We start from the raw sequence: 22,925 nt of genomic DNA, 5'->3' as shown, positions 1-22,925 counted from the left end.
TGATGTGACCAGATTGTCTCTGTCCTCCACAGCTCTGCAATGGCGGTTCCGTCACGGAGCTCATCAAAGGCTTGCTGATGCGAGGCCAGCGTCTCCAGGAGCCCGTTATCGCCTACATCTTATACAGTGCCCTTCTGGTAACGCTAGCCCGGATCTGCGATTCAACAAGCTAACAAACCACAATGTCGTTTCTTCCATTGGTTTCATTTGTTTTGCAGAACAATCATGCTTGCATGAATCGTAAATGTTCTCTCTCTCTTCTCACCGTGAAAGGGTCTCCAGCATCTGCACAACAACCGGATTATTCATCGTGACGTCAAGGGCAATAACATCCTTCTGACAACCGAGGGAGGAGTCAAGCTGGTTGACTTTGGTAATGTCTTTCTGCTCATTCTGTGCTAGAAATTAATTTGAATTCATAATCAAAAGCACTTTTGAGCTGGTGCACCCAAATGAAGTGACTTTGTAAATAAATCCCAAATGAAAAGATCTTTTCCTTTGTCACCATGACGTCGTTTGATTTCATGGACCGCAGCCTTAACCCGAGGCTATTATTGCTCGTTTAAATTGCATTATTTTGCATATTAAAAGAAAGCTGTTGTGGTAAATGACTCCGGATCCCTCAGGCGTGTTTATATCCTCTGTGTGGTGGAGATGAAGTGGACTCATGCTGATAAAAATCTGTCCTACATTAATTGAAATGATCGCAGCCCTTTTGTTGTTACCGCTTGGCAGGCTCACTCAGTAAATCATATTTATTTTGTAACGCAAGCATTTGTTCTCATGGCTTTTTTATTCATTTCTCAGGTGTTTCAGCACAGCTGACCAGCGCACGATTGCGAAGGAACACGTCCGTCGGGACTCCATTTTGGATGGCACCTGAGGTCAGTTCCTTTTGCTTCCAAAATGTCCGACATGAATCGTTACAAAGGCGGAGGAGTGAGAGCTTGAGCTATTTCTGTACGCCTCTCCCCCCCCTTCTTGTCATTATGTATTCCCCTCCACGGGAGCACCCCCTTGAGGTCATCTCAAGGTTAATAGCTGGGAGACCGCGGCCCGTCACTTTCTCCGTGGCAGAAATGAAGTGCCATGATGGGGGCTGTAAGAAAAGCACCTCGGGGGCCATTAGAATAAACTCAGCTGTGTCAATTATAATTATTGACTGGGAAATTCACTCAACTGCCCAGTAAATGCGCAGTTTGTCATTTCCCATGCCGGTGGGCTTTTCATCATCATAAAAAAGACAGGTTTGATGATGGATTGTTCTGGGGTTTTGTTTTGGTTATTCATCAAGCTCCGGTGTGTTGATGGCATTCAATTGATCGCATTTAAAGCAGCTTTTGTGATATCACGGCGATGTCTCTTTTAAAACTCACGTGCTAATTTAATAATTCACACGCATGATTGCAGTGCGCAAATTAATATTGTTACATGGCTGTGAAAATCCTCCTTCTGTCAGCTTTTTAAGGAATATGAAAAATGGGTGTCATAATGTTCTGCCAAGAATCATTAGATCGCAATTTGATGGAGAAATAATTTTAAGGTACATCTGCAGAATATAAGAGCTTATAATATACTGCGCATTGTCGTTATTGTTTGGATTACATAGAGAAAAAAAAAGTTTAGTCACTACCTCTAGATACCACAAGATGGCAGCAAAGTCCCTCTTTAAAGCTCAATCCAGAGTTTCACGGCACAGTCTTCAAGATTTTACCAAGACACAATTTAAGTGTTGTACAAGGAATTGTCTCATGAAGTGTCTGACTTTAAAATAGACTTTGTGGCGATCTCATGTGGCGTTTACATCTGTTACCAGGTGATAGCTTGTGAGCAGCAGTACGACTACACGTACGACGCCCGCTGTGACGTGTGGTCTCTGGGCATCACCGCCATCGAGCTTGCGGATGGAGACCCCCCGCTGGCTGACATGCACCCGGTTAAAGCTCTCTTCAAGATCCCACGGTGAGCCCACTAGAGGAAGCCCATGAGCTTACTGTAGCTACACATAGTTCATCTTTTTTTTTTTTTTTTTTTTAAATGTATACAATCACATAATCATCCGCGTCTGATTGCAATTTGCATCGGTGATGATCTCCAGTCCAGGGTGTGCGCCACCTTTCTCTTTCTCTCTCAAAGTCAGCCGAGCTCGGCTCCTTCTTTCCGAGTACCTGCCGGAATCAAAATAGATAGTTTGCCCTTTTGTAGGGAAACGGCCACCGTGCAGCGATGCTTGCCGTATGAATCACCGCCAAGGTGTTGAACCGTGAAATGATTCTGTTAACATGTCATTTATCTCAAATATATTTTTGCCGCCACTGCGTCACGGCAGACGAAATGGCCAAGAAATCTGATGTAAATGATGACTCGTGTACGAATGACTTTCCAAATACGGAAATGTGTTCCACCTTTGAGTTTGAAATGCGGCTGCGCGGTGATTCATCTTTGGGGTGTTTAATGATTGTAAAAATTTGATCTTTTTTTTTCTTATTCAATGCTTCACGAGGTACAGATGAAGCGACGTCCTTGACGTGCTTCCTGTATGGAATACATGTTGTAAAACTCTCCGAAGAAAATACACAACAATCGGGTTCTCGCTTTGAAAGCATATTGACCGATACTCTCTGATTGCATTATCGATTGAATTATTTTCGTCCTCGCATCCATCTGCATCAGTCCGTTCGCTCCCGCCGGTGTGATTACAGTATCTAATAACATTGTTACAACTCTACGATGGGAATTTGTGCCCAGCTTGGAAGTGACTTTAACCCCAGCAGGCTATAAAGATCCCGTGAGCACCATGAACCGGGAGGGGTCACCTTCGCGCCCGGTCTCGTCTCGCTCGGAGAACATTCGCACGTCCGTGCAGCGTGTTTAATTGGTAGCTCGCTACGGCCGCTCTATCTTTCCCCATCTTCCCGCCTCCGTTTGATGAATTGCTACGATGTAATTGACAGATGTGAGCTCATAATATCCGTGAGTGAAGGTAATGGAGCATGTCAGAGGGTAAAGTTGTAAAAAAAAAATCATCAACTGCTAAATTAATTATAAATACAAATATGGCCTTTGATATTTCAATGTGCGCCAGGTTAATATCTCGAGTCGGTTTTCTCTCCGGTGCGCTGCCTCGCATTGTCCATGGAACATCAAACCGCAGTGTGGGTGTGTGGGTGGGTGGGGGGGGCATAATGCTATGTAATGATTAAAAACAAAGATGGCCAATGTCGTGTTTGTTGCGTCCAATCATGGAAGAAATTTGTAACATGCATCTGTCTAAAGTGGATGTCAATATGAGAGAAGGAGGAGATAAATTAAATGATAAGTGGAGTCGTGACAAGATAAAGGGGCATTGAGGAACATTTGATTTTTTTTGCTCATTAAAAATTTCAAAACTCACAGTGTAGTGGAAAATCGGAATATTTTGCACATGCTCGAGTACAGAACAACAAAATTCAGTTATAAGTTGTCCAAATAAAACGTACACCTAATGACCAACAGGGGGAGACAGAACATGAATTGGCGACAAAAACAACAAAGACTCCCAATATTTTTGAGCAAGTGGGAGGGGAGAGGGTATTAAGTGGGCCCAGACGTCACAGCTCAGACACACCTAGACATCAATTGGCCAAATAGTCGATGAATTCTTCGTCAACTCTTTCAACAAATTTTCTGTAATATATTCAAATGTTTGTATTGTGTAATATGACACTGTTTATGGTTTCGGACCTAAATTCCTAACCTGATTCAGCCATGGAATTTTATATCGTATATTAAATTAGCACATTTCTACACTAATGCAAAGTACAATTAATCTCCCCCCTGGTGCGTCAATCAAAACTATTAAGTACAAACATTTATTATCTTTACCAAGGCAGAATTTCTTCTCATTATGATTCAGGCTCACATATTGTTTTTGATGGCCTGCATTTATTATTATTATTATTTTTTTTTAATGAAACGCAGGCAAGCACAAGAGATATATAACATCCTGTGGGATGTGAAGGATTACGAAAGCTGCATACTGAGTACCGTGCTAAAATATTTCTTTGGTCTCATTTTTTGTCTTTCTTCGAGGCTTAGCGCCAGCCGTCAAGTGGCGTTGACACCTCTCTCTGATTTCGCCTCAATCCACACCGAGGAAAGATTTGACAGCCCCGGCCTGCGATTTGAATAAGCCATTCATGTTTACAATATGAGCCACCACACTCAGCAGTACTCAAAAGGTACAAATAAAAGTGGCTGAATTTCCCGAGCACAATAAGCGCACTTTGAGAGCGTTATCGGCGGCGCGTGCGCGTCTCGACGCGCTAACGTCTAAGCGAGCGTGTTACGACATCAAGGCGAGAAGGCGTTTTTGCGGCGGGCTCACATTAGAGGATCCACTTTGCCGCCTTTGATCTGCACTTTTGCAAAAGATCGCCTGTTTCGAATGACAGATTTTCCTCCTAAAAAAAGGAACACATGTATGTATGTCTTCCCGTGGTTTGTTTGGGTACAATTTCCTCAAGAGATTTTCTTCGAAATACAGAAGGTGATGACTATGCTAAAAATGAACATCCTGGCTGGCTTTGACACCTCAAAAGAATCTCCCGTACTATCCGTGTACCTAAATGATTCGCGGCCCCGCCGTTATTCGTCATCTAAACTCCCCCCCACTGTTCCTGTCACGGAGAGCATGTGAAGACTGCTGGCCTCATTACAGATGGCCTCCGTGAATGCTGCTGACAGAGGCGAGACTCGTTCCCATAACTTGGAGCTCCCGGTCACAGATGCCGACTGCCAAGAACACACTGAGTCACTTACAAAGCTGGACAGACACCAAGTCTTCCCCCCCCCCCAAAAAAAAAAATCTCTCTAAGCTTGTGCCAGCCATCATTTGTCAGCTGACTGAAGATACTCTCCCTCTGTCATGTCATTGGAAATCTAGTCGGACGAACTGAAAAAGATGATTTATTTATTTGATCTTTTCTGATTTTCTTTCAGAAATCCGTCACCTACCTTGCAAAATCCAGAGCAGTGGTGCAGAAGCTTCTGTCATTTCATTGGCCAGTAAGTATCAAGTCTTGCCATTCAAATCTGTATTTCCACGCCGAATACTCAAATATTTCGATTTTAATCCCTAATGAATAAACAACAACGCGCGTTTTAATGCGGAGAGATTCGAAATAGATATTTCCCAAAAGCAGATTCTATCAACCTTTCGCGTCTTTGTGTTCATTGACTTTTCATTTGTGTAAATCTGCCACGGGGGGGGGGGAACAAAGTCATTCACAAGAGTTATCACCTCCATCAGAGACCAATAAATAACTTTTCATTCCCTCCCGTTAAAGCTTATAACATCATTGCTGCCTTGTACCTGCTGCTCCAAATATATAAATTTCATGTCTGTTACACGAATGTAAACAAATCCAGTGGGCTGTCTGCGTTAAGAGCTTTGTATGATATTGATTAGGCAATATTGAAATTCAAGAGTTTTTAATACTTTTCAACCCTATACGCTGTGTCATTGCTACCATTTCCCAAAACAATGGATTGTGTGACGTGACCTCAGCATTCATCTCATCAAACCAAACAAGCCCAACAGAGTTTAATGCGAGGCGGCCGGACAATGTTATCAGGTTCTGCAGACCGTTTGTGAAGCCTATCTCGAGTGTGTGTGTAGGTAAACGTGTGTGTGTAGGCTGTTTTTCCGGCATAATAAATCCATCAGCCCTGTCTGTGCAGCCAGAGAGCTGACTTGGCGTGACAAAGTGGCTCGCCGTTCACAATCCCGCCAGCGCCGCTCTGCTAATAGCGGCAAACCTCGGCTGCTTAATGTCCTGACACTAATGAATTCATGGAATTAACTTTAAAAGCACCCCAAAAAAAAAAAAAAACGAGATTAGGTGTTTTGAATTAGATGGTTGTTTACTTGCTATCTTGCGTCTGTTTAGTGTTGTTCCAGTCTTTAGCTGCACAGGTAAATGAATAACATGGATTCGCCCACTCAACATTCATCAGTTAAAAATAATCCTTTCATATTTAAATGAAAAATAGTGTCCAGTCCACTTAAAAGCCCCTATTAATCAGTAAAAAGAGTCGCTTTAATATTTAAATGCAAAATAGTGTCCTGTCCTCTTAAAATTCCTATTTGGAAGAGAAAAGAGTAGGCCAACAGAGATGTCGATTTGGCGGCCATCTTGGCTTTAGCTTAGCATCGCTGTAGGCACGCAGCTCGAAAGGGGTAAGTCGTATCTACCGATTCACATTTATGATTGTTGTTTAATGGAACAAGCGCTTATCGTGTATGTATACACGTTTCTTGAACATAATAAATTTGGGAAAGTTTACTTTGTGTTTTGGTTCGGCAAGGTGAAGAAAGGAAGCTCGCTAATATGAAAACAACTAGCTGCACGCTAATTAGCTACTCTCACAAGCACCAGTGAGATATGGCTTTATAAACTTAAAAACTTTTCAGAACATTTGAAGCTTTTCATATCTATTTTCAGTCATTTAGTATTGTACTTTATATTTTTAGCCAATTCAATTTATTGTACTTTCTTCCATGATTATTTTGCTTTCCACAATAGAAAGCAAAAGAAGATATTTTGCCAAATTTGTTTTTGCTTAAGCACCACTCTATTTATAATTTAACATTGAAAACAATGTGGACCAAAACCTTTCTTTACTTTGCTTAATCCCATTTTCATCGCAGTTCCTTGAAAATGTGCACGTGTACAGTGTGCGAGCTATAAAACCCTGCTCAGGCAAACACTGCACATCCCAGATAGGAAGTTCTGCTGGGCCCTAGCCTGGCTTGTTTGGACTACGGGGCCATGGTGACAGCGTCCATGTGGCGCTCTTTGACTAGATTAGCCACTCACGCTTTTAAGGCGCTCACCTTCTGCTGTTTAAGTCTGTCGAAGCGACAACGCTTCTGTTAGTTTGCTTCAATGTTCAGGTGATTGCTCATCATCGCCGGGTTTATTCTGCACTGTGACTCCTGTGAGGTAACCATGTCGTTTTTTTTTTTTTTGTCCGCTCTCCAGGTGTCTGATAAAGGATTTCGAGGCACGTCCGTCAGTGACTCATCTCCTGGAGCATCCTTTCATCAAACAGGCCCACGGGAAAGATGTGACCCTTCGACAGCAGCTGGCGGCTCTTATTAAAGAACAGCAAGAAGTGGGATGTGCGTCCAGAACTAAGTAAGTCTATTTTCTTTTCATTTGCTCTCATAGAAGACATTTCAACAAACGCGACAAAGCTGCCGCTCTAGAAAAACTCACTGTTGAACATATTTTACTCCAGTAGGGGGCAGGCTTTCATCTTTTTTTGCATTGAGATGATAAAGAGGACGTCACAGAATGTGATTAAAAAGAAGTTAGGGGAGTGTGACTAATTCAGTGCCAATGATTGTTGCTGACTAACCACACTTGAATAAATACACTCATGCAAGTGAACTTGAGAGCCATAAGCACAAAGAATAAATCCATCTTATTGTGTCATGTAATTGATTTAAGCTGAAATACACATAGGTAATTAATTACCTACTAGTTTATGGTGTGTAAAGGTTTAAAAGTGATCACGGAAGATGATCATAACTCATCATGTCTTTTGGCACTACTTAATGGGTTAAATAGTGGGGACACAATGAAACGAGTCTTTAATGTCCTTTAAAAAGCTAATGTTCACTTTAAGTCTAATTACTTCTTAACTACTCCAAATTACAACCGCAGTAATAGTAAACACTGTGATAAATTAGTACCACTTGCCCATGTATAAGGTGAGCTGTTTTTTATATATATATATATATATATATATATATATATATATATATATATATATATATATATATATATATATATATATATATATATATATATATATATATATATATATATATATATATATATATATATATATTCAAGACGGGCGTCTGTCTTTCACTTAAAAAAAAAGGCGATATTTGCACCGGTTTCCCCTCTCGAAGGACTTCACCGAGCCTGTCCTTGACAGAGTGTTTTGATGTGGTGCCAACGCTGTTTACTCCCGAGAGCATTGCAGCCCGCTTGCCTGATCCCGAATTCCTGTCCTCAATGAAAGTGGATAATGGGATTAGCAGCTTGTAGGGCGAGAACTGGGCTCGCCCGCTTTAGTCTCTCGTGCCGCAGATCGAGCACACAATGAATCCAGATAAGAAGAATAAAGACACGGGCAAGTTAAAAGTAGCCGCTGTAGGTGCAAAACTGGGATCTTCTTCAAAGGAATCGAACAGCAAAGGTCGCGTGGCCTGATGAGCCTTCCCTCCATCCGCCACTTTATCTCTGCACGACTGCATTTGTACTCCATTCAGAATATGAAATACAGGCAGAGGAGGAAGTGACGCATGACCTCAGGCAAATTTTCATAACGTGCGGAAAAGGTCAGACATCCACACCAGGTTATAATAACATCATTTACACATTAGACTCTATAATCAGCTGCCATATGTTGTTTTTTCCATTGAGGATAAAGAATATATGCCTGCATGTGTCAATTATTTAACGCAGCTCTCGTCAGATGGGCCCGGTGTTCCTAATATTGTGCTTGCTATGTCTCACTAGAATGCCTTTTTGACACATTCTTGATCTCCCTTGAGATTTTATACCCACTGGAGTTCTTTTTTGCTGTGAGGAGTCAAGATGGTTGAATGAAGTACAGCTGGAGTGGGTGTGTGTTCACTCGGCCTCCCCTGGGAGGACCGCAAAGGAGTGACCCATATGTCCCATTCAGCCTGTCGAAAGTGCGCTTAACAGAAGCTTCCGGCACGATCGCGTCCTCGCTTTTATACGTTTCAGGCACGGACGCATCAATACTCGTAAAACGCTCATCATAGAGAGCAGCGCCGACGACGATCTGGTCAATCTGGAGTTCTTGGACGAGGTGAGATGAAATGCAATGACCTCAAAGCCCATCAATGTTTCTTCAGAGTAACGTGTTTTCCGCAGGAGATCATTATCGGCCATCTCCGCAAGAGGTATGCCGAGCTGCAGGTGTACACGTACGTGGGTGACATCCTCATTGCGCTCAATCCTTTCCAGAACCTTAGCATCTACTCTCCACAGGTTGGTGACTCAGGTCAAGTTTCCTAACTTTTATTAAGCCAAGGCACAAAACCCAGCAGAACATGACACAGATATAATAAACAGGTTATTTAATTCTTGATTTAAGATAAACAATTATGTGAATTATTATTGTATTTATTATTTATTATTGTATTTATTATTTTATTACTATTATTATTATGGCATGTTTGTCATGCTCAAACTCGTGTTAAATGGAAGTCAGCACACACTTGCCACTATTTCAAGTGATAATAAAAAAACAACCTTTTTTTTTTTTTTACTGTCCCGCTTTAGTTTTCAAAGCTGTACCACGGCGTGAAGCGAGCCGACAACCCACCGCACATCTTTGCAACTGCCGATGCAGCCTACCAAAGCATGGTGACGTTCTGCAAAGATCAGGTGCAGCACTTTATGAACACTGGTTCTCAAATTGGTTACCCTAAAGGCCCCCCGAGCCTCAGATTGAACACACCTGCCTTTAGGTAGAAATTGCATTCTCTGACCTCACAAATTGGCATAAATGGACGAGAATGTGGTCGAAAGCATATATTCTGATACGAATAGCTCTGATTTTTTTTTATTTTTATTTTTTTTATCTCTCTTTGTTTTTAGTGCATCATCATCAGTGGGGAGAGTGGTGCTGGCAAAACCGAGAGCGCTCATTTGATTGTTCAACATCTCACCTTTTTAGGAAAGGTACGCTAGCCAATGACCAATTATTGTAAATCTACCTTTGGAAGTCATTTGGGGAAAAAAAATGTTTTGTTGTCTTTAGGCAAACAATCGGACATTGCGTGAGAAGATCCTGCAGGTGAATCCTCTCGTGGAGGCTTTCGGCAACGCCTGCACGGCAATCAATGACAACTCCAGCCGCTTCGGAAAGTACCTGGAGATGAAATTCACTCCCACCGGAGCCGTCATCGGTGCCAAAATATCGGAATACCTGCTGGAGAAGTCCAGGGTCATCAAACAGGCCATGTCAGTGTCACCATGCACGTTTTCACTGTTCTTACTAAAACTATTGATTTAGACAAAAGTAGTGCTTTGACTCTTGACAACAATCATTTCACGGCTCTTTGTGTTTGTCTCTCAGGGAGGAAAAGAACTTCCACATCTTTTATTACATCTACGCCGGCCTTTACCACCAAGATAAGCTGAAGACTTACAGGTTGCCAGACAGGACACCTCCCAGGTTGGTGCCGCCTTAGCGCATGCCGCCTAGCTCCACGTCATTCGCTAATCGGAACAATTACGCAGGTATATCGACAACCAACACCGCAAAGTCATGCAGGATATTATCTCCAGCAAACTGTACAAGGAGCAGTTTGAAGTCATCCAGGAATGCTTCCGGAACATCGGCTTTACCGAAGAGGTCTTTCGGCAATCGACGTTAAATTCACCGACGTCGGTTGTTTCACCTCCTATTTTTTGCTTTTTCTATTTTAGGAAGTCAACTCTGTTTACAGGATTCTCTCGGCCATATTGAACACCGGCAACATAGAATTTGCCGCCATCACATCCCAGCACCAAACCGATAAGAGCGAGGTGCCTAACTCGGAAGCTTTGGAGAACGGTGAGCTGTGACGGTCGACACGCAAAGACACTGAAAATAAAAACGATCAAAAAAAGTCCCACAAGGCATCTATCAAAGCCTTTTTTTTTTTGCCTCTCCAGCTGCTTCCCTGCTTAACATCGGCTCCGAGGAGCTCCAGGAGGCTTTGACTTCCCAGTGTGTGGTCACCAGGGGCGAAACCATCATCCGCACCAACACGGTGGACAAAGCGGCCGACGTGCGAGACGCCATGTCCAAAGCGCTTTACGGCCGCCTGTTCAGCTGGATCGTCAACCGCATCAACACTTTGCTGCAGCCCGACACGAGCAATTGGTGAGCCGAGCGTACGATCCGTGCGGACGTTCTCGCAAAGCGCCGGTGACCTTTGTAGAAGTCGTCAGCGCAAACACGCAGAGGAGAATATAAATGCCAGAGAAGTTGTAATAAATTTTTGATACCGATTGCGTGCTGTGGAAAATAATCTTCAGATGATTAAAAAGACTTCAGAGAGACTACAAAGAAGCTGTTCATTGATCCGAAAGAGTTCCTTCATAAATATGTGCGTCATGCGTCAAAAACTAGATTCTACTCGTCTTCTTTTTGGTATGCCTCATTGCCATTAATAACCCCATAGCGATGGCAGAAAGTGACCTCGCTGGAGGACACATTATGAAATCACCGCTCAAAGTTTCAAATTGACACAAGGTTAAAGTCTATACGCAGAGAAGCAGAACCATTGATGATGCGCTGATTTGATTTCCACACATGACTTCCCAACAACGGGCAAAACAGTATTTGGGTTGAACTTGGATTGTCATGAAAGTTTTATCAACATAAATGGCTGCTGGGATTTGCAGGCTGTGTTCTAATAAGTTTGTTTGTCCCGCTTTTTGTTGTTGTTGTTGTTGCTGCTTTGAAGCGCCGCGGAGAGCGGCATGAATGTGGGAATCCTGGACATCTTTGGCTTCGAAAACTTCAAGAAGAACTCCTTTGAGCAATTGTGTATCAACATTGCCAACGAGCAGATCCAGTTTTACTTCAACCAGCATATTTTTGATCTGGAGCAGGTGAGATGGACACCAGGCACAGTTTATATGTGACTTGAAATAAATAAAAATAAATATAAACAAATATAAATAATATATAAATAAATGTAAATAAATGTAAATAAATATAAATAAATGTTAATAAATATAAATAAATAAATATAACACGACACGAGGCGGGATGAATTGTCTGTCCATACTGCACAATAAAAACCAAATCTAAATGATTTGACTGCTCAGTGTTTCTCTTCTATAAATACTTGACTGATGTAGGCCTCCAGCTTCAGCGCACGCGGGATTTTCATTTGCTGTGCTTGTCTCCAGTATTGTTGAGTTGATTCATGATTTATACATGAGCGTGGTTTAGTTCCATTGGTTCCACTTTATTAGTCCAAATATATATTTCAAGCAACTTTTTGATGTGAAATTAAATAGATGCAATCGTATGAAAGGACTCTGGCTTATTTGCAAATTGAAGTAAATTATGAATAAGTAAGTGGCACTATTTGTTAGTTCTGAGTCGTGTTATGCGTATTATGCCGTCGCTCCGGCAAACTGCGGCTGTGTGTTTTGCTCCATTAGAACCTTGCACAAATAATATTTGTTTAATTGGGTCATTTGGAGAAGTCATTAACCACATTTCCCGGCCGTTAGATGGAGTACCAGAGCGAGGGAATAGATGCCAGCCTGGTGGAGTACGAAGACAACAGGCCCATCTTGGACATGTTCCTGCAGAAGCCCATGGGTCTCCTCTCCTTGTTGGACGAGGAGAGCCGCTTCCCGCAGGCCACCGACCACACCTTAGTGGGTGAGGATGCAGCGAAAACACCCAAAGAATGTGAAATTAAAATCACAGCTCGGTGTAACAGATTTGTCCGTCCCCGTCGTGTTTACAGACAAGTTTGAGGACAATCTGCGCTGCAAGTACTTTTGGATACCCAAACGTGTTGAGCTTTCCTTTGGGATTCTCCATTTTGCTGGAAAGGTATTTTCGTGACCCTTCATTAATGATCCTGTACATGGATGATTATCTTCCATCTGATTTTACAGGTGATGTACAGCGTGAACGGATTCCTGGAGAAAAACCGAGACACTCTCCCCGCCGACATCGTTGTGGTTCTGAGAACATCGGAGAACAAACTTCTGCAGCAGCTCTTCTCCAGTCCCTTAACGAAAATAGGTATGATCCTTGTTTTAATGCCAAATACAGACACGGAAAATCTTGCAACGCACGATAGTCCAGTGGTGCCTTAAGATACGAGCGACCCAAGATATGAGCTCTTTATTTTATTTAATTTTTTTTAAATTTTTTTTAACCCAACCCATATTCTTGACCCAAAATGATTCGATGGTTCATCTGCTCTTAATCAAGAGTTTTGGGGTTGATAAAAATGTATCACATATTTTTCTGAGTATTGTGTAAAATTGATATAAAATCTGAAATCTCTCAATTATATGCAAATCATAAAATAGCTGAGTTTTTAATTCTTTACATTCTGTTTATGATATTACTCTCTTATAAAGTGCAATATTATAAAGTGCAAATTTTCCTTTAAAAAAAAAAACATGGGGTGCTAGAACAGATTAATGGCATTTCCATTCATTTCAATGGAGACAGATGATTTTAGTTATGAGAATGGCCACGAAAGGATTTCAACTCTTATCTCAAGGCACCACTGTATCAGCAAAGTTTTGTCTGAGACAAAGAATCAGCGCACAATAGCAATGCAAATTGTGCTGTCGTCTGCACGTGCAGGTAAGACGCGCAACTCGGGTCCGCCCTTTTCATTTTGAGCCGTCCTCAGATAAAGCTTCACTCGCCATTATCTCCGGAGAGGCTCAGCTCGCGGCGCGGCGCTCTGTTTTTATTTTCACTAAGCTGTCCCTTTTGGATTGCCACCGCTCGATGCCGGGATATTTTCACGATAAGGGTTTCCCAATACCCGAGGGATGAAGAAAGCGTATTTAGCCAACACAAAAGCAACTCTTCCCACCTCCTTTTTTTTTTTTTTTTTTTCTGTTGGTTTTAATAACGGTAGTAATGTGCTCGTCATTAGGCCGAGCCGGAGCCCGGTGGTCACCCAAATGCTCGTGTTGTATTATCGGGGTTCGCTTTCCCGCCTTTTTTTTTTTTTATTTCAGCTAAGCCACAAGATGTGATTTAGTTTCTTTTTAAAGAACCTGTAAATTCCCACTTTGACTCCTAGTGGCATTTAAAGGAAAGCTTTAACTCACAAAAGACACATTAACAGAGAGACTGGTAGAAATTTCCACAATGTGTGTAAACTTGAAGTGCAGGTTAGGCACAAGGGAGCCTTCAGCCCAGATGCTTTTTTTTTTTTTTTTTCTCTCTTAACAGCTTCACAGAAGAACAGCCCATAAATGCACAAAGGAAGTGAATGCAGACTCAAATGTGCTGTAATGTTTATTGCTGACATTGTGTCAATTAGGTCTAAAAGCCTGTTTATTTCATTTGGTGCCACTTTGCTTTTGGCTTGCTTTTTATTTATCAAGGAGTTGATCTTTCAGGAAAATTAAAAGCAGCCATTCTCATCCTAAAAAAAAAAAAAAATTAATAATTTCACAGACAATCTTGTATTAATAATCTGTAATTTTGAAAAACAAAAGAAAAAAACATTTCAGTCAGTCTGTAGGTTTTATTTTTTATTGTTCGCTAAGACCTTGAAAAGAAATAATCGCGTTAAATCACAATATTGAAAAAAAAAAATCACTACCAGATTATTTTTTTAAGTGTTCACCCTCATAGCAAAAACATGAAAGACTTGACTATTTTATCAGTCCTGAAAAAAGATCGTCTGCCATTTCGAGAGAGATATACCAAGAGAATGAAGTCTATTCTTCAGGGTATATTTTCCCTGGGTAGGGGAGGGGTGGATTAATTTGCATTTTACTCCTTATTATACATTCACTGTTATCTGTGAAATTAACATTATCGGAGAGGGGGGCCGATCCAATGAAATCTGTTTTTCAAACCAGGGAAACCTGTCTCCTCAATAACGCCGCTAGGGGGCGCACATCCTGCAATTATACATAAGAATGAACCAAACTTGCAGATATATGCAGTTCACATATCAAAAACTGGAACTATTCATTTCCCCTCATTGTCTTTTACATAAAAACACAATCTGTAAGCGATTGTTTGTCATTTTCAAACCCGCTCATTTCGAATGCCAGACTCACGGTGATGCTGCGACTAATGACGCAGCGGGGGGGTTATCATGCCCCCCCCCCCCCCCCCCCCCCCCCGCAAAGTAAAACCTTCCCGGCACACAATGTGTTTCCTTCAAGTTCACACATGTGGTGCTGTTTTGTCAGAGGAAATGGCAAATCTTTGTACGGACAAATTCCTAAGCGCTCAAGCCTCTACCAGATCAGGCGGATCACAGAGTTGGAATTGGCCGGAGATTGGTCAGACCTGCCAGGGCTTCGGGAACCTGCGGTCACAGCCTCATAAATGTCTTCCCCCCCCCCCTACCCGATCTGACCCACAGAGCAATAAGCTGCTTTCCCCCCCTCGTGGTGGATAAAACCTGGTTTCAACCAGGGTGGGCATTATCAATATTGTTTCATATTCAGTAACTTAGCAAATCAAACTTCCATCTTGCAATTTCCAGCTCATACTTTGAAGAGAACTCCGGGGTTATAAGTTCAAACTCGTCGAGTACCATTCCATGTACAGAAGTGACAGTTCTCCCATGCCCCTGCTTCTCTTCTCGTCTTGTCTCCTTTGTGAGCAAACGACAGGCTTCATGCAGCCATATGACACATTTGACTCTTTGTTCTCCCTCGATCAAACTTTTCTTCATTTTTTTTTCTTCCCATTCCTCTTGGCAGAAGAAGGAAGACTAACACTCCTCAAGTAGGACTTTGGTTTTATTTCTTCTCCAATTGAAGTCGTATTGCGGAAGAGCGGGATTGCGACGGCACCGGCTTTTCGAAGTCGCACGACGCCGCCGCATCCTTTTGATCAAGGCAACACCGTGTTGTCATTTAAAGCCAATTACACCACGCATTTTATGATTGATCTGCTCTGACAGTGGTGGGTGCCATTTAACCCCCCCCCCCAAAGCAAACTCCAGGCGGACGGGGAGGGTGTCGGCGTCGTGGGTGATGGCGGGGGCGGTTTACGGCCGCTTTAATCTCATTTGCTTGGCTGCTGAGTTGAGTTTCCAGATCACATGTTCAAAAAGAGAGCGGGAGATGGCCGACTTGCTCACTCAGCGAAGCCTCACCGCTGCGATTGTCGCCCGCGTCGACAGCTCCGTCGCCGGCTTGTAAAGTACAAGGCGCCTACTGAGTCCAACAAAAGCGTGCAGGGGGGGGGGGGTTGCTTTTTTAATCCCGCGCTCATTGACTATTCTTGTCAATAGAAGCTCAATACAAGTGCCGGCTCGAGCTTTCTTTTGCCCCTTTTGGGAGTCTTGCCAGGTTTCGTTTTCAAAGTGAACGCGGAGATGCCAACGATGGCATTTTTGGAAATCTGCAAAACCAGACATCATACGTAATCATATCATGGAAAGCTCCAAATATTTATTTTGGACTTGCAAAGCACTTTTGCCAATCAATGACTTCATTTGGAGCAACTTTCTAACATAGTTAGCGCAATTAGATTTGCCCGGCTTGGGTTAGCTTAGCTTTTAGCATTTCTTCTTTTCTTTCTTTTTTTTTGGGCTTCTTTGTCTTGTCATCCCTTTGTGAGTATGACGCTTGTCAGAACTGTAGCTTATTTGCCGCCAGACAGTCGATCATTTTCTACGCACAAGTAGCTAGCCAAAGCAGTTGCTAGATCCGGATTTAAAGATCTATGCCGAACTAGATACATCCATGACTTTAGTGGCCCGCCTTGACCTTTAGTTTCCTTCACCCGCTTTCTTCTCCGCTTTTTAATCACCCCACACTTTTTTATCTACATAGATATTCGGAGAAAGCTCTTTCCCGACTGTCAAAGGACAATTCGTCCCCCTTTCAGGCTCGTCTGTGTTTGAATTCTAATAATCCACCTCATTAGAAAAGTTCCCGTCTGGATCTAAATGAGGAGGTCTTCATTCAAGCCGGACATCACAGGTGCTCCCTCGGTTTCATGTCTCGGGAGGCAGACGTCTTTGAGGATGCCGACTATTAACCCGCGCTCTAATCATCTCGTCAGGAGGGGATAGCGAAGCCGCTAGCGAGAATGAATTAATGCGACCCGCCGAGGAATACGGCGAGAAAGCGAGCGAGTGTCCATTTGTCGAGGCTTAGGTACTACTGTTGGAGTTAGCCAAGCCCCCCCCCCCCCCCCCCCCCCCTTCATCTCGCCTTGATGGTGTCACGCAAGTGAGAGGCGTGAAAGCGCAGTGACACTTTGGCGAGCCCGTTCTACCCGCAGCCGCTAATTCATCATGACAAATGTGCTCAGATGATCCGGCCCAGCAGCGCTAATGGGGAGAGGGGAGAGCGGGCTTCATTTGCACAAGACCCACTCCAATTAATCCAAGCAGCTTTACTCTGGGCTAATTGGAGCGGGGCCCTCCCTGCCCCGTACGTTGCCAATATATCCGACACAGTTAACCCGCTCGTCTTTTTTTTTTATTATTGCACGTGTCTCTGATTATTTAATCCGATCTGCCCACACCACTATTTACACTGTAAGGTTGAACTGATCCGGGACATCGGATGACCTCTCATTCATAGTAGCCTGCTCAAAATTGCCAGGTTGAAAGTACTAATTGGGGGAAATAGCTAACCTAGTACTGGTTCTAAAAGGGACTGAGTCAATGTTGCATTCTAAAAATAATTGGGTCATTATGACCCAATTTTTTGGGGGGGCTATTTGAGTCCAATTATTTGGGTCAAAACAACCGCCCAAAATGGCTTGTTTTGTGGTTTCTTCGTTCATTTAACAAATGACCCATGTTGATTTCAATCCTTTTTGATCCATGATTGGGTTAATGGGTTGTTTTTGAAGCCCCCCCCCGCCCCCCCCCCCCTCCAGAAATTGTGACCACATTCTGATTGACAATAGCATTTGTGCTCTATTTGGAGTGTTTGATTTGCTTTCTTCTCCCAAATACTTTATTTGAACATAGCCCATCAACACCATAAATGTAAAATGTCATGGGAAGTGATAAAAGATGAATAAATACTCAGTTAGCCGATCATAAAGTGGCAGCGGCACTGTTTGCTAGCTTAAAAGAGCGTTTGATTCCCTTTTTGAAGTGCCTTTTGCTTACCTTGTACAGCCTTGTTTGATTGCGATTGTGCGCTGTGTGTTTGATATTCAAACAACCTGCTCTCAAGGGTTCCATTTGAATATAATTGTCATATCTGTGTTTGATTGACATTTGTCACCCCAACACAATCTCGGATTGGGGAGCAGCCAGTGACAAGCTACGCTTGTGATGCATGGCAAATACAAAGAAGCTCACCGGGTTGGCGCTTGGGGCAATTGTTGCCCTGTCACTTAGGTTTTATGTTCCAAAACTTACAAAGGTTTTTGCTCATCAGCATATGCTGGATGGATGCTTGTGGAATGTTGCCTTCTTTTTTTTTTTATTGTATCCTCCAAAGGTGTGTGTGGCACATCTGTGCAGCTATTGTTTATTCATAGAGTAAAGCCTTTGAAATGTGTTAAGATACTTCCCACTCATTATAAAAATCCTGCCACCCATGGATTAGGACTTTGATGCCACAATCCTGCTTCAAAGGCTGCTTTCTCTGCTATTAATCACAGTTTAGCCTGTGAAGATATAGCCAGGGAAAACATTTGGACATCTTGTGCAGAAACTTTGAAAGGTTGAGACTGTCGTGCATATGCTGTGTTCAGAAGATCCTCTCTGGTGTGCACGCAGCTGCGTTCCTAACTGCAGTCTGTTTCTTTGGAATTGTCTTTTTACAACACGCCCGGGGGGATGCGAGTACTCATCCTCGAATGGACACTCACAGCCCGCAATATTAGGGACAGGTGAGGGGGCAAATGTTTGAACCCCACCCCCCATCCAAGTTAATATGAATTTGTTCCGTGATCAAAACACTCATCTTAAAATGTCAAAATTATTTGTTTTAAATGTTATTTAATAAGAATATTTTTTGCAAATAGTCTATGGCAAAGAAAAGCTGATAAAAAATTTATTAAAAATAATATATTTTTATTCATTTATTTAGATTTGCTAAAAATATTGGTACTTATAATATTTTGATTTTATTTACTCGGTGGCTATTGAAAAAACTTCTTAACAGTGGAAAAAAAATCATCACTGGGAAATTAAATCAAGCCTACTAAGAATGTTTTCTTTTCAGTTTTGTCAAGACCATTCGTTTATGAATGACCTCAGGAGATCTATTTCTCGAGAATATTCTTAAAACGAAGAAGTGTTATAAACCAGCCAAAAGATATGAGATTTTTTTTTTTGACAGGCAATCTGGCCACGGCCCGTGCCCGAGTGAACGCCGCCTCTCGATCTCTGCCGCCGCAGCTCAGCTCGGGACGCACCAAGGTGAGACTCCCGACGGCCATCGTGTCGCATACGAGAGCGTTCCGCTTTTTTACGAGTTGCTCATAGGCATTGCAGCCATACGCAGCACAATAAAAATAAAAAAACGGTGCTGTGAAGCGTAGCCACATTAATAGACTACCCTGTTATGTTTGTTCTCTTGCTTGTGGTGAGGCCGCAATGCCATCTGGCAGGACTTTTGCAACTTTTCTGATGTTTATGAGCGCTTAAGGAAACGTTGCTTTCCCCAAATTAGAGAGTCGACATGCCTCAATCGGTGCTCCTAAGCATACTTTTAACAGTTATGATCTCATAAAACTAATGTACTTTTTTTTTTTTTTTTTTAGTTATGTTTCTTGGGAAACACACTTTCTCATCCAAGGCCGGACTGGCCATCGGGCGCAGCGGGCCGATTCCCGAAGGGCCGACATTTAAAAAAACAAACAAATTCTGTGCTATTTAATACAGATCATCTGTTTCCAATTGCCTAAGTAGGATAAATGATTTAAAAAACGATTTGATCATTTCAAATTTGATAAAGGCCTTTTCATAATCTGCCTTCATGTTACTTCCATCGAAAAAGTTAAGCGTGACATTTTCTCCCTTGTTCATATCTTTCAACTCATTCACTGCCATTGACGTTAAGTATCCATTATTTCAATTGGGCTGATGTGGGGTTTTTTTTTTTCGATATTTTGGAGTTTCACTTCATTGTGGGTTGCCGTGGAATCTAACACCCAAGATAAACAATGCTTCACTGTATTATACTTTTAGATCAGACCACAACTCATGTCCTGAAACATACTGGGGCATAATATTAAGGGGAGGAAAAAAAAAATCCCTCTAAACATATGTTTGTTTTTTTTCTAATTACAGAGTGCTGCCTCTCCGCCTTTAGGGTTGGGGGTAGGAGCTAGTGTAGTTTGTTATTGTGGTTGACAATTAAAAAAAAACAAAAAAACGCTACAGTCAATGTGACACTTGTGGTCGCAAACTTGTTTCAACCTTACTGTTTGCCTTTAAATTCGCTTTCTCTTTGTTTCCATGTTTCCTGTATTCAAAGTCTCCCAAATACCTCTTGAAGGTAAGGCTTTGATGGAACATCTGTTTCTATATCTATACCAAATTTCTTTTTTTAAATTTTTATTCTGCATTGCTCGATGCCATTCACATTCCTAAACTTCACCGTCATCCAAACTTGGATGTTTCTCAAAACTTGAAATCTGATCCTATTCCATACTTCAATCACCGTTTTGTCTTCTGGCGATGAACCGTCTCAGATATTGCGGAAACAAGAGCGGACATTTTAATAGTCAACGGGACTGATGTAATATGTACGCCGTCGTGTTCGCAATCAAAGTTAGCGAGCGAAATTGAGAGGAAGTAACGGTTACGACGAGTCACCGGAACAAGCGGAATAAAGTCAAGCGAGGGTTGTTAAGCGCAAGTCAGGCTTTTGTACTTGCGAATGATCAGAAATTCTCAAAGACATCCCACGTAGAGAAGCTTTTTTTTCCAGCGTACCTTTCTTTCTGTGTTGAACTAAAGTATTAAGATATGCACTTTGCCACGTCGTCTTACCATCAAATATCTATTGCTTCATTAAATTTGATGAAGCCATGAACTGCCAAAGCCATTAGAACGCTTATATTGTGTCCTCGTTAATCCGCGGTAGGGACGACTCTATGCTTCACGACGGCTAGCCTCATTATTCAGACTGCTCGGCAATTCTCTCGTGCCCCACAGCAGCACCCGCTTATTCTCTAGATTGTTAGCTTTAATTGTTTATGGGCAGACGCCACACTTAGTACAGCTGCGCATTCCCGACTGGGCCGTTCGGAGTTGCTGTATTGATACCTTTATGTCTCCAGAGCTCACCGGCGACATCCGCATTGCAAATAAACAGCAGCGGGTTTCAACTCGAGGCCAGGCCCATCTCTGTGCTCACTGTGGATGTTTGCGCTCAGGTGGACACCATGGAGATGATGCGACACCCGGAGGAAACAACTAACATGAGGAGACAGACCGTGGCCTCCTATTTTCGCGTAGGTTCTTTTTCTGGACCATGCTACAAAGATGTTTGGTTTCCTAATATTTGGTCCTTGCACACAGTTTCACAATTTGGAGCTCCAGTTCAAGTTTTTTTCTACTGAATCAACAAAAAAAAAAAGGAGACAAATCATTCTGATTTTTGGAATCATTTCTTAGCTGTCACTGGTAAAGCACAGTGATGGGCCAAAGCAATAAAAGTATTTTTTTCTGCCATCTTGTGGCATCTTGGTGCCATGGAGCTACATTGAAGTGAGTTGAGGAGCTTCATTTAGACAAAAGTAGTCCTTTGCCATCATTTTGAGGCATCTTGGTGCAAACAAATGTTGTAGTCATGCTGTGTTTTGCGGAGTTCCCCAAAAGGGTTAATTTTTTTTTTTTGTCGTCGACTGCTTTGTGTAATGTCACACATTTTGTAAACATTTTTCACACACATATTAAAGCGATTGTGAGGGAAGAAAACAGTCAGGAAAAAATGAATCCCCATGAAAAAGTTGACATTCTGTAACATCCCCACGTTGCACGATTTGCGTCATCCTGCTCGCAGATGTTTGGATAAGCAGACAAGAGCCGGCAGATGTGTGTGTGACAAAGATAATCAACCCATCAGCACCGAGTGTCAGACACACAAAGTTTGTGGCCAGCCCTGTCAACACAGTAGAACATTTCCCGTAAGGTGTCGGAGAAACAGTACGGAAAAATTGGCAAAACACAATCAATAATAGAACGAAAATTAGCCACAATATTAGGAACAACTACAAAGTGTCTTTCTCTATATTGACCAGTGTTGTGATATTATTTTGCAGTACTCGCTGATGGATTTACTATCCAAAATGGTGGTGGGACAGCCACACTTTGTTCGCTGCATCAAGCCCAACGATGATAGGCGGGCGCTGAGCTTCTGCAAGGAACGAGTGATGGTGCAGCTACGCTACACGGGCATCTTGGAGACGGTCAACATCCGCCGCCAAGGCTATTCGCATCGCATCCCCTTTGCAGAGTTTGTCACCAGGTTAAGACACACAATGCACACACTCTAAATGTTACAGTAAAATGAAACATTTTAATGTCATTAAATTTGTGCTTGCGTTAAATTATTTTTAGGTGTTTATGTCATCGTGCTGTACCTAATAATACTTGGAAAAGTTACAATATTTCTATCATTTTTCCTTTACTAAATGTTTCACCCACCTCTAATTTCCAAGTCTTTGAGGTGATATGAAATTTAATTAACTAGGCTTGTAATGTGTTTTAGGAAAGAAAAAAAAAGCGAGATGATTGCATAGTGGGAGGAAATTTAAATTTGACCATGTGTGTTTTGGTTGCCCTACTTTTAGTCCTTAGCAACTCAATGGAATTTGGCCTCAACATGCTACATTTTTATTTATTTTTTTCAAAGGAGGAAACTAGATAATAGTTCTTCTACCAGTTCAAACCTTCAGTCAAGTGTTTTTGTTGATTTCAGAAAATATCCCTCTAATCTACAATTGCATCACATCCAAGATTGTTGACATAGCTACACCTTTTTCTCACCTGTAATTTCCCGTGCGAATGAGACCAACGGATCCGCTTTATCCCATCGGAGTCGCGGAGACAGTCCGAGCGGCTAACCTCCACTTTGAACCAAACCCGATTTAAAACGCGTTCTCTCATATCAAAGGCCCGTCTGATGTTGTGAGCATCGCTTTGTATTTATCATCAAAGA

At 42.2% G+C, this 22,925-nt stretch overlaps 1 protein-coding gene across 1 annotated transcript in view; it reads left to right on the top strand.

The window, feature by feature from the left end:
* The first annotated feature begins 31 nt into the window (after positions 1-31).
* myo3b (myosin IIIB) overlaps positions 32-22,925 on the top strand; it is a 44,628-nt gene continuing 21,734 nt past the window's right edge. The window contains exons 1-23 of the mRNA XM_085921135.1: positions 32-137; positions 274-373; positions 808-884; positions 1,817-1,962; positions 4,981-5,046; positions 7,026-7,181; positions 8,814-8,898; positions 8,964-9,080; positions 9,375-9,479; positions 9,693-9,776; positions 9,856-10,058; positions 10,174-10,272; positions 10,338-10,452; positions 10,527-10,653; positions 10,755-10,965; positions 11,552-11,699; positions 12,333-12,486; positions 12,575-12,663; positions 12,729-12,858; positions 19,095-19,174; positions 20,235-20,255; positions 21,139-21,216; positions 22,027-22,232. Coding sequence (XP_085777261.1) covers positions 78-137; positions 274-373; positions 808-884; positions 1,817-1,962; positions 4,981-5,046; positions 7,026-7,181; positions 8,814-8,898; positions 8,964-9,080; positions 9,375-9,479; positions 9,693-9,776; positions 9,856-10,058; positions 10,174-10,272; positions 10,338-10,452; positions 10,527-10,653; positions 10,755-10,965; positions 11,552-11,699; positions 12,333-12,486; positions 12,575-12,663; positions 12,729-12,858; positions 19,095-19,174; positions 20,235-20,255; positions 21,139-21,216; positions 22,027-22,232 — 2,657 coding nt within the window. The 5' untranslated portion in view covers positions 32-77. The remainder of the gene's footprint in view (positions 138-273; positions 374-807; positions 885-1,816; positions 1,963-4,980; positions 5,047-7,025; positions 7,182-8,813; positions 8,899-8,963; positions 9,081-9,374; positions 9,480-9,692; positions 9,777-9,855; positions 10,059-10,173; positions 10,273-10,337; positions 10,453-10,526; positions 10,654-10,754; positions 10,966-11,551; positions 11,700-12,332; positions 12,487-12,574; positions 12,664-12,728; positions 12,859-19,094; positions 19,175-20,234; positions 20,256-21,138; positions 21,217-22,026; positions 22,233-22,925) is intronic.

Source organism: Syngnathus leptorhynchus, chromosome 9 (assembly GCF_054491065.1).
Source record: "Syngnathus leptorhynchus isolate UIUO chromosome 9, UIUO_Slep, whole genome shotgun sequence".
Lineage (NCBI taxonomy): Eukaryota > Metazoa > Chordata > Actinopteri > Syngnathiformes > Syngnathidae > Syngnathus > Syngnathus leptorhynchus.
The sequence above is the reverse complement of the archived record's forward strand: the minus strand, read 5'-3'. Positions and strand labels throughout refer to the sequence as shown.